This window comes from Carassius gibelio, chromosome A15 (assembly GCF_023724105.1).
Source record: "Carassius gibelio isolate Cgi1373 ecotype wild population from Czech Republic chromosome A15, carGib1.2-hapl.c, whole genome shotgun sequence".
In the NCBI taxonomy this organism is placed as follows: domain Eukaryota; kingdom Metazoa; phylum Chordata; class Actinopteri; order Cypriniformes; family Cyprinidae; genus Carassius; species Carassius gibelio.
Window position 1 is genome coordinate 1094675 of NC_068385.1, and position 11860 is coordinate 1106534.

General features: G+C 35.6%; 1 protein-coding gene across 1 annotated transcript in view; it reads right to left on the bottom strand.

Moving 5' to 3' along the window:
- Positions 1-10156, bottom strand: part of LOC128028910 (arsenite methyltransferase) — a 41519-nt gene extending 31363 nt beyond the window's left edge. Inside the window, exons 1-10 of the mRNA XM_052616240.1 lie at positions 9905-10156; positions 8745-8875; positions 8534-8684; positions 8173-8309; positions 8007-8076; positions 7804-7885; positions 6916-7047; positions 6593-6735; positions 6387-6509; positions 6223-6301 (exon numbers count right to left, since the gene is read on the bottom strand). Of these exons, the coding sequence (XP_052472200.1) occupies positions 6224-6301; positions 6387-6509; positions 6593-6735; positions 6916-7047; positions 7804-7885; positions 8007-8076; positions 8173-8309; positions 8534-8684; positions 8745-8875; positions 9905-9934 (1077 nt within the window). The 5' untranslated portion in view covers positions 9935-10156 and the 3' untranslated portion in view covers position 6223. The remainder of the gene's footprint in view (positions 1-6222; positions 6302-6386; positions 6510-6592; positions 6736-6915; positions 7048-7803; positions 7886-8006; positions 8077-8172; positions 8310-8533; positions 8685-8744; positions 8876-9904) is intronic.
- Between the last annotated feature and the right edge of the window lie 1704 nt (positions 10157-11860).

Sequence of the window (11860 nt, forward strand, 5' to 3'; positions counted from 1 at the left end):
GGACCATTTCTGTAAAAGTTATTTTAAGATTCTACCCAAACACACCAGACTTCCACAGTCTCTGACTTCAAAGAGCAGAATACACAGGGAATTGTCATTTTCTTAGCCTGTGTATCCTCAGTCTTGAGATGTTTATATAAGGAAGTGCTGAAATATAAATCTTTGAGTGCTCTACCCTCAAACTGACACAGTAACGCTCGCATGTAACTCTAGAGGATGATGAATTTGGTCCCCACACACCAGGTGTGCATGGAAAGTCAATATCATGAAATACAGAATTTTTAAAAGCTTTAACATTATTACCACATTGACTCACGAGATCCATTCTGTCGTACTGTACACTAATTTTCAATCAGCTGGTCTTGGCTTTTTGTGTCCGTTTTTCAATCTAATTCAATTTGCATGCGCTCTATTGCAGTGGGGTAATATTTCATTTCAATTTTTTCAGGTGAGGTTCACCTCATAATATTTGCAACCTGCTTACTGCCAAATAAATCAAAAGTATAGGTAAAATGTATGCAAAATTCATACATGATTCGAAATGATTCACTTGTCAATAACACTTCTCAATAAGCCTTTCTATTTCTAATGTCAGTAACAGAACTAATTTCAGCAGACTAAAAAAATAAACAGTCTGTGCGAGCCTATTTCAAAAATCTATAAATAGTCAATAGAAAAAAAAAGAAAAAACAATGTTAGACTGCAGTGAGCGCAGACAGTCGTCTGACATTTGACAAGTATTACTACCTACTGACAGTCTATAATAAAACTGTCTTGTTCTTCAATTGGTCACATTATACTAGCGTTCAAAGACTATAAAACCAAACAAAGGTAGTTAGGCCACAACACATTTATGAGCAGCTCAACAATAACATCTCATTGGCTGGCAGACTATATTGTGAAGGCGGTGAATGTGATTGGATGTTTCTTTGACAGTAAACAGCCTGTCTGTGTAAGAGAAGGATTTGTGGGTTAATTGGGAGGTGCAGTTTTGCAATAAAGCTCCCTCACCTCGGGTGTGACCCCTGTGATAATGAGCAGTATGACCTATCTTCGTTGATGCTCCTTTAAAAGTTTTTATCATTCCTAGGTTGTCATCCACTTCTATATCTTTATTAACAGAGAAAAGAATTGAACGAAAACATCAGTACTATAGTATCTAGAACATCACAGAACACCTAGACAGTGGAACAATAAAAGTTTTTTTTTTTTGGTGCATTGTGCATAAGCATTGGGATGGCTGTATCTGGAAGCAGTCATGTTTAACCAAGACATTCTGTCTGCAGGGTCCTTGACCATTAAAAAAATAAAAAATAAAATAACAAAAGGAACAGGAAAACCTGTTTTTCCACTCTCCAGCTTAACTTACAAAATTGGGATTCCCCTTATTAACCAACACTTGCACTGATATGAAATGGAATATGTAGAACTACAAATTCAGATGTACTATCAAGCCAGTGACCAAATTGCAAGCGATCAAATGTAAATAATGAAATCATTCAAACCCAACACTGTTGTTTCTCCTCCATTTCTCCTTCATCTGCTTTTTGCTTGAGAGATCAAAGGCGAGGGCTTTAGCATTTAGATCAATTTAGATCTCTCGCCGGTCAAGACAAAAGCTTCCATGGATCTGTTAGCTGATATTCTAGTGTCTATTGTTGCCCTTGAACCTGATAAATTTGACAGGGCCCAAGAGAATGGACATTGTTATTCCACAAAGCTCTCCCTCAATCTCCTCGCCTGATACCGTATTAATAGCCTTTTTAATTAAAAAAGAAAGCCACATTGAACAAGAACTAAGCTGCCCCATGCTTGGAAGTATAATAAGAATCAATACGTATACTTAAGACTGTACGATAGGACGTCTGAGGAAAAAGAGGCCTATGTGAAGTGAACAATGTCACAAAAGGCAGATAGTGAGGAACAAAAATATTTGCTTATCAAAGGATCCGAAAAGATCAAAGCTAAATCAATGCATCAAAGTGTTTATTAGTGTGAAACCTTTGTAATGATAGTTGCACAGACATCACAGACTTAAGTAAGGTTTTTCCTTTTCTTTAACCAAATCAAAATAATTTAATCAATTTCAACTTCTCTCAGTCCCCCCCCCCCCCCAAAAAACAAAAAAACAAAAAAAACAATAATGATTATAATTGCCTTTACGAACTGCAAAATGGCATAATTTAAATCTCCAAAATATTTTGGACTGGATTTAAAGACTAAAATTAACAAATGTAAATTAGAATAAAGTAAAATACAGTGATTAATAAAGATGAATATATACTGTAACAAATGTATTGCTCTTTGTTAATGTTAGTTAATTTATTGAGGACATACTGAGAAGTGCATCTTGATTTAAACATCAGACTATGTAAATGGGTTGCAAATACGGTTTCATGTTGACTTCATGACTGAGATTTCATTTGCCACACAACAGAACTTAAAACAAATAGCAAAAACAGTTGAACGAAAAAGGAAACCGCGTGATTTATAGCCAGGAAATGTGTAATGCTCCGATAAAGATGTGGTTGCTTCAGTTTGAGCCTGCAAAACCTGCTTAGGAAAGCTGCTTGTCTGTCCTCAGCAGTGCCTGGCATCCAGGGGTCGTGACCTGGTCATGAATCGCTTCAATCAGCTCCTGGCTGGGTCGGGAGGGGAGGGGAGCCGCAAGCGCTTTTGATCTCAGTTGGCTAGTCAAGCAGCACGGGTAAGATATCCCTCAGCCTCTCCTGCAGGTCAGGCTCTGTGGGAGCGGGGCTGAGGGCAGGTCAAGAGCACTGTTCTATTTTTCCTCTTCACTTCCATTCTGACCGGGTTGAGCTCCTTTAGCTTCCAGTATCACCTCACACATGTTGGGTTAGAGGCATGCTCTGATATGAGGTGGAAGATTTGGAAAGCATCCGATTATGGATCTAGACCAGAGGTGTCAAACTCAGCTCCTGGAGGGCCATTGTCCTGCAGAGTTCAGATCCAACACACACGCCTGGAGATTTCTAGCGCTTCTAAATACCTTGATTAGCTGGATCAGGTGTGTTTAATTAGGGCTGAAGCTAAACTCTGCAGGAAAGTGGCCCTAATACTTCGTCAGTGTAATGCCTAGGAAAGACCCCATGGAATTGCTTGATGAAGGCAATTTTACTTGCTACTGTTCAAGAAAGCAGGTGGTATAAGGAGTGGACGTTCTTATTCTAACTTGTTTTTGATTGAAAAAAAAAAAAAAAAACGTCAATGCCAATGAGTCAGCAATATTTCAGTCTGTTTCCCAAGAATAGAAAGACTGTACTGTACATAAAATTGTGTAAAAAGTTAGATTTGCTAACCTTTATCCTGCATGTAGATAATATTTCATATAAATACACACACCTCGTTGTTCAAAAGTTTGGGGAAATTTTGAAGCAATTAATGCTTTTATTCAGGAAGGATCAATTAAATCGATCAAAAGTAATATTAAAGACATTCATTTTATAAAAGATCTCTATTTCAAATAAATGCTTTTCTTTTGAATTTTGTATTCATCAAAAGAATCATGAAAAAAAAATGTATTACAGTTTCCACAAAACAGTAAGTAATACAACATTGTACAATGTTTTTAATAAGAAACCCTTCTTGAGAACCAAATCAGCATATAATAAATGATTTCTGAAGTATCATGTGACACTGAAGACTGAAATAATGGCTGCTAAAAATTCAGCTTTGCCATCACAGGAAAAAATATATCAAAATAGAAAACATTTGCTTTAACATGTATGTAAATTGCAATATGTTGTAATATATATTGTTTTTGGCTGTATTTCTGATCAAATACATGCAGTCTTGTGAGCATAAGAGACTTTTTCATAAACATAAAAAACTTTACCAACACCAAACTTTTGAACAGTAGTGTATCTAGGATTAGTATAGCGAGAACTATCATCCACAAACCTCATATTTTGAAATCACAGGTTCTTTCATCTGTAAAGGAAGTTGGTCATGTAAGATTCACTTCTGAAAACATAACTGGCACCGTTCCTATTTATCAATCCTCTAGTACAATACGCCGGCTTACGTCATTGAAATCTAATACATGAACAAGCTCAGAGGATGAACATCATATTGGAATCAGTGTGTGGTCTTACACTGAAGCTTACTCTCCCATTCACGTCTCTTGACAGTAGAGGCTTTTTAGCCCTGGATATCGTCAAGCATTAAGTGGCTGAGAGTAATGGGATACATTCTGGGCACACAGTAGAAGTCCGGCACTTTAGCAGAGGTGAAATCAGGACAATGAGAGCCGTTCCTCTGTGCTGTGTTTACATTTACACCACACCTGCTTCCTCCGCACAACTCAGAATATCACAGCACTCCCTCTCAGAGCCCCGAGGAGAAGTCCAAGAGTTCGTTTCTTTGATGGGATAGTCCAATATAAGCATTTTCTAGAGATACATGCCTGAGAATGCAAGTGAAATAAACCTTTGCACACTCAGTTTGTCATGTGCCAATGTTTAATATAACGCAGCTCAGTTTATAAGGCACGGATCAGATCTATCTAAAGGAAGACCATTTTTCTTTATTCTTGTATATTCTTGTTATTAGCAAACTTCAAGTAAATTGCGATTCAGAAACACTGATTGCTTGGGATAAATTGTTGTGCAGGTAATTTGCGAGTTCATATTATTAGACTGCTTTATGTCGTTATCATTGTCTAAACATATTAGTTCTGCACTGCAGGCTGCAAAACCATAAAAATGCAATAACATCGCGAGCACAGGCAACAGAGCTAATGTGGGAACACTTTGAGGATTTGGCGCCACCTACAGTCCAATGACAGATTCAAATCAGGACCTTTTCATTGTTAAACCAAATGACACCAAAAATATAAACCAAGAAATGAACCAGAAAATTGAGACAAAGAACAAGAATACTAAAATTACACATACTTAAGTTCCATCTTACTCATGTATTTAAAGCTGGTTAAATGCAGCCTGTAATACAGAGTATGAGGAAAAGTATGATGAAATTCCTATTACTGGCAAAGCCTTTCTCAAGAGACTTCAGGGAAAGTGACTGATCTGTCTACATCCTGCTATTAAAAATATCACATGATTCTTAGGAATAAGAAAAATCAAAAAGAGAAGTTAATTCTATCCCTTCTGGTCTACTAACACTGTCCAGAATTTGAGGGGAGAAAAAAAAAAATACAAATGATAAAATGTATTCTTGTGTTGGATTGTCTATCCAACGAAATAATTAATTTTGCATTTGCTATTTTTTTTTTTTTTCTAAAATGTAATTTCCACCACATTTCAAATTATGTATTTTGAATAAATTTATGGTGGAAATGACATTTTAAACATCTTTAAAGGACAATTTATATATATATATATATATATATATATATATATGATAATGTTAACTTCAAAGGTAGTATTTTATTTAAACTAAATACACAGAATTTAATATTTTCACACTTTTTTTGACAAAATTACAGCTTGAAATGATACACAATAAAAATATTCTCTTACATAGATTTTGTTCTACATATCATGTCTCAAACAGTATGTCATCTTAAGAATGTACCGAGGAAATGACAACACAACAGTGATAACTTTTATATATCCAACGGTAAGGATTTAAAAAGAGGATAATGAAAAATGGTGAACAACTATGCTTATGTAGCATCAAGTGGAATACTTAAATGAACTGAAATAAGCAGCCATCTAGAAAACTGCAAAAATCATTTGAGCAGCAGAGATTAATTTAACAGAGTAACAAGAGATCATGCATATCAATATCAATATCAGCACTGCCTTATTTCATACAGAATCAGAAACATGGAGTTGGTTTACTAATCTTATAATGGAAAAACAAGTACAGGCCTGTAAATATTGCTTTAGAAATATTTAACAAATACTGCACAAAAAGAAGAAGAAGAAAAGATGTTGGAATTATGTTGGAATAAAAAAAAAGTGTCAAAATATAAGTAGACAGTCTTTTTTTTATCAAAAGTGGATAACTTTTGTATTCTGTAATTAATATCTTAATTATTACCACTGTTTTATTGTTTAGTAATTTTGTTTTACCAAAATTCATTTACAAATTTAAAAAAGCAAATAGCTTCTGCAAGTCTAAAGAAAACATACACAATGATCACTTGAGCACTAGACACCCAATTCTGTCTCTTCCCATACCATTTTCTCAAGATGATCTAGACATCACATGATCCATCAGACCCTCCACATTTACCTTAGTGTCCTGTCTTTGAGCACTGTTTGACTGAGGACCCCAGTTTATCCGCCAGATGGAACGGGCTAAGGTGGCAATACTGGAAAAATTAAAAATGAGTGAAGTACACCTTATATATACCAAAAGATAGTGAATAAGATATGCATCCAGTACATCACATTCACCTGCGGAGAACTGCTCTGGTCTGTATCTGGAGTGTCTAACATTGTAATATTGAAGTCATTAGAGAAACGGGTGTTCTGGAGGATGGCGGCCATCTCTGCACCCACCTCCACTGGGACACTTGTCTGGAATAGAATAAACAGATCTGACCACCGAATAAGTCATATGAACATTTTTTTAACGAATTACTAAATAAAAATACGTTTACCTTAAAGGAATGAGAGGCATCAAACTCAAAACATTCAGCACAGTCAGGCACGGTGCCTTTATATGTGACCAGCGCTCTGGTCTTGATGGAGTTCTGCGGCAGTTTAAAGATCCGGTAAGTTCCAGATGCATATTTAACATCACCTATAGTGGCATATTGTAGATCAAATCACCACTAGATAAACTTGAATGCATCTGCCAGCCTCCAAATCACAGAAAAGCATAAACGCACAAGAAAACAAACGTGGTTCAGCTATAATGCTGTTACCATATACAGATCTGAGTGCTATTTTTTATGTATTTTTTTAATAACAAATAAGTTACCAGTCTTTCTTTGAATTTCTGGGTTGTGAACAACAATGTGACTGCCTGCAACCAGGTGTGGAGTGCTGAAGCCAATGTCATTCATCAGAGAGATGAGATCTCGCCAGTAGAGGGCACCAGCCATTCCCTCACCTGATAGGAACAAGCACTCATTTAAATCCACCAAATCAAATTCACTATTGCATGGATGAGAAACAATTTATATGCTATTGATGGGTGCAATTAAATTTCAATGACAACATTTTTGTTTGGAAACAATAGCTTCTGTGTGATGGTGAAATTCATTTTAATAACAGAATTTCAGTATGGTATCCTCACCATACCATATCCAACGGCAGCTATTTATGCACTCATCCAACTTGCACAGTATTTACACATTGCCCTTTTCTATACTTCACTACTGTACATTCCACTGTTTGTGCATTTGTAATTATATGTTCCATCTTATCTATTAACACTTTATTAGTTTTCTGCTATGGAATTCAGAATGGAAAGCATAGTAAGAATTTAAGTTATTATAAAATATTTTAAATAAATGTTTATTTAAAATATGTATTTTATTTCAGCTAGTTGCAAAAAAAAGGAATAATTCTCGTTTTTATTAAAAACTATAAAAACAAATTATATAATGCAATTTGAAAACATTAAAAAAATGTATGCAAAATAAGACAAACTTACTAAGATACTAAAAATGTGCATTAAAATAGAAGATATAAAAATAAAGACAACTGTTTTATGTTTTATTATTAATTTAGAGCATTAATTCTGAGAATGGGTCACCATACTGTACGTCACGACACTTTATAAAGAAAAGAGGCATGGTCAACAGTACTAAAATGTATTAAATGAAAAAAAAAACATCAGAAAAGAAAAAGAAAACAAGTTTACCCCACAGAACTGGATCCTCCTTGAAAGAGTCTGGAACTAGTTTGCTTGCATACATGTCACTATAGTACAACTCTCCACCCTCCTATGAGATCATTCACATATGAAACAGTGTTTGCAAAGTGCACAACTCTGTAAAGGTTTTTCATGCATGAACACAACAATGAGGGGAAATGATCAGTAGGTATGTGATGGAAATATCTCACCTTCAGAACTTTGTAAGCTTCACTTATCACGGTCCTCTTATCTGGGCACAGACATATCACACAATTTGACCTAGAAAAATAATTGGCCTTTTTACAACTTTTGCCAAGGCAGATCAAAGGTTATATTTTATAGAAAACATCATAAATGATTTAAGAATGTGCATACACAACTACATCCACAGAGCTGTTCTGCATCCCTGCATCACTGAGCTTCTCCATGTATCCTTTCACAAACTCGGTGTTTGGTTTTGAGTATCCAAATTTCTCCTGATGGTACTCAACATATTTTTGCGAGGCAACTATCTAATTTTGGAGCAAACTCAAAGGTTACATTTTGCACTTACTTTCATATATATAATGTATTAAATGAAAAAAGGTGGTTATATATATATCTATATTATATAATATAGTTATTCTACTTATACAGTGGTTAACAATTCTTTACATGGTTATTTAAGATCATTTAACATTTATCAGGTCTTTTGTTGCTTAACTTTCACAAAATATGTTCAAATCAATCTTTGTACCATCTCGTCAGTCATATCCAGCCCGATGACTCGACCTCTCTCTCCCACCAGTTTGCTGAGGACGTAGCAGTCTCTGCCCGATCCACTGCCCAGATCAAGAACCGTACATCCTTCCAGCTTCTCTGGAATCACCAGCCCACAGCCGAAATACCTGCAGGTTATATCATTTCATTCACTGCTTACACAAACACACATCTCAATAAAGTTTTACCTCTTGCAAACATCTGGGTGGACTTGTTTCAGGGCTTCACATGCACTCTTGAGCAGAGGTCTGGAGGGCATGACACATGCAGCATTGGTCTGCAAGTCATCCGAAGTCTCCAGCCGTGAGCCATAATAATTCTGTAATAGAGAGTGAGCTTTGCATGTTTTGGTGGTCTAAAAGAAATGCTAAAGCTCCTGTTTATAGAAAGCTTATAAGTAAATGTGACCAAAGTAGAACAATCCAATGAAGGGACATTACTGCAGTGTACACTAAGGGGTTACGTTTTTGGTAGATGAAACATTTAAATACATGCAAATGTTTAGTAATAACATGAAATAATGAATAATATTTATAAATATGCAACGATATGTCTTATTCTTCTAATCCGAGGGGAAAACTACAGAGTCCAATACTTCTCAACTGGTCATCAAGAATGAAATAACATAAATAAACTAAAAAAGTCAGGGTCAATCCATCTCAAGTGGTCCAATGGAGTTAGCTTGCTCTCCTTTAATTTTCCTCACTGCTTAATTTTAATATTATTAGTTTTAGTATTAGTAGTATTAGTATTATAACTTACATAAAAAATATAATGGTGGTTTGCCATACAAGTAGAACATACACTGATGTAATTTTATTAGTAACGTTACAAAGAAGAAATTTCAAAATGGTCAAACAACTTTATACTGCATATGAGAATTAAACAGATATTTGTTTTTGACATTCATCATTTAATATTATTAATACTTTGATATCTAGTTTAAAAAAATGAATCCTTCATTACGAATATGATTCATATTGCAAAAAGGTTTGTTAAAATAAATAAATAAATATCACATGCAACAAATATGTAATGAGGAACATTAGAAATCATTCAGAAAGATAAAGTGCATCAAACATTTCTGGTCTTAAGTCTATCATGGAAAAACGTTCACATGAAATCAAAACAATCAGAAATATTAAGTTATGGTGTACAACTATACATAAATAATACAACAACAACAACAACTCTTATCGGATTCCTCAAATCCTAAAGTACATTTTAATCACAGGTGCAAACAAAGCGATTAACGAAAATGGAAAAATAGTTTGTCGTCGTCGTTGGTCGCGTCGCGTCGCGTTCAGTGAACTTATTTATGGTGTTAAAGCGTGCTAAGACCGCTTACCTTCACGTTTTCATGAACAGCAGAAGACATGTTTTGTTTGTACTTTACGCCGAACAGGCAGACTCCGGAGAAAAGTGGTAAGTTAGCTTAGTTCATGAATATCAACCGAGCGGAATGTAGCTGTAGGTTTGTGCTGTTGAGGAAATAACCTAAAATCGAAAGTATTATATTGTGCGGAGTAAGGCAGGCTACAGTTTTATTTGTATCTAACTTCAGGGGGTAAAGTCCATAACTGTTTCTGCAGAAACGAACGATCAACATATATCATTGCTGACCACTGGAGGGCGCAACGCGTCCATTTTCATTGCACACCTTTCTGAAATGACCATCACAGGTCTTTTGCCTTTAACATAACTTAATAAATAAGTAAAGTATACTGACCAATGGGACAGACATCTTCCCACCTTGCAAGAGAAGATGTATGTCCGACATTCTATGTATATTGGCTGATTCCTTTAATTATCTTCCAGACCAATAGTGGAATAATTTATCTTTAGAGTAAGACTAGGAATTTTAACCCTCAATGATGATTTGTAAAATGTAATGTCCTTAAAAATATCTAGATATGTGCGTATCTAGAGTAAAGTATGGATGGGGGTGGTAGCAGCTATGTCTTGGCACAGTTAAGAGACAGTAGTGTGAAGAAGAGGACTGACATGCTGTGATGAATACAGACATTGTTGCTCTCCTGTGTGTGCGCATGGAACTGGAAAACTCTTCTCAATGTCCTGCTTGACATTAAGCAGAATCAGTCAGCTGTGACCTTGCTCTGACCTCAGAGTCCTGGGTCTTTTACCAAACAACAGCCTGTACTTTGATTAAAGGGTGGTCCAAGTATGTCTGATCTCACCCTCTTGTAAGCAAATATCTGTAGGACGAGTCTAAAAGGCCTTTGTTGTCAAAGACAAGACATTTTCTGTCGCAGAGATGTGTCTCCAATTCATTTCAATGTTTGCATAGTATTTCGACCTTAAAAAAAGCAATAAAATAAATGGCGCAGTCTATAAGTGACGCATACAGAATACATAAATAAGGTACAGAACATAGAAAGGAACAGAAAAACCTTTAGATAGATAGATAAATAAATAAAAATAATGCACATAAATTAATTTATTAAAAAAAACACATTCTTTTTATGCTCATAAATAATCATTAAGAATGATTAATCGTTTTTAAAAACATTTATTAAAAATCAGTTCAAATTTTTTCTCTTATTCACTTATGTTCTCGAACTATTGTTCTCTCTCATTATGCTAATATAAAGCACTATGGATTACCACTGTGTATGAAATGTTCTAAATAAATGAACTTGCCTACATATGCATAGATCCAGATTATTTCAAGCCACTATTATCATTCATTCATATGACCCATATGCATGGCTTCCAATTTGATTAGTAAGTTACACTGTACCGCAGACTGAGACATCAAAGCCAGTGTTCTCTGTGCGGCATTTCCACCCCCCTCTGTGTCCTCTGACAAACGAATAGTTGTCAAGCTCCAAAACTTGACCTCGGTCTTGGTCCCAGACTTATTTGTTTAATTTCTGTTCCTTTTTTTGTAGTCAAGACAAGCATGAGGTTATTGTCAGTTCAAGCCTGACAAACATCTATGCTGGGAAGGGTTCACTGCCAGACTAAAGGTTATGAGAAGTTGAAGGAAAGGGTAATCTTTGGAAGATCAAATAAAGTGGAAGTCAGAAGAGGGGAATTTGTACAGTGTCACGCAGTCGGCCTTCTCCTTGGCAAACAAAACCCCACTGTTCTCCTTTCTGTCATACGCACATGCACACAGTCTCTGAGGTCTTTTTTAACCTCTGCTGCCCTTTTGAACCTGTCAAACCATTTAGTTAAAGCAAGCTATTACAACACAGGTTAGTTATTTCCCTTTCACCGCAAGAACAATGTATAACAGGATAGCATCAGATGCTTCTGTGTTGACGCACTAGGGACGTTC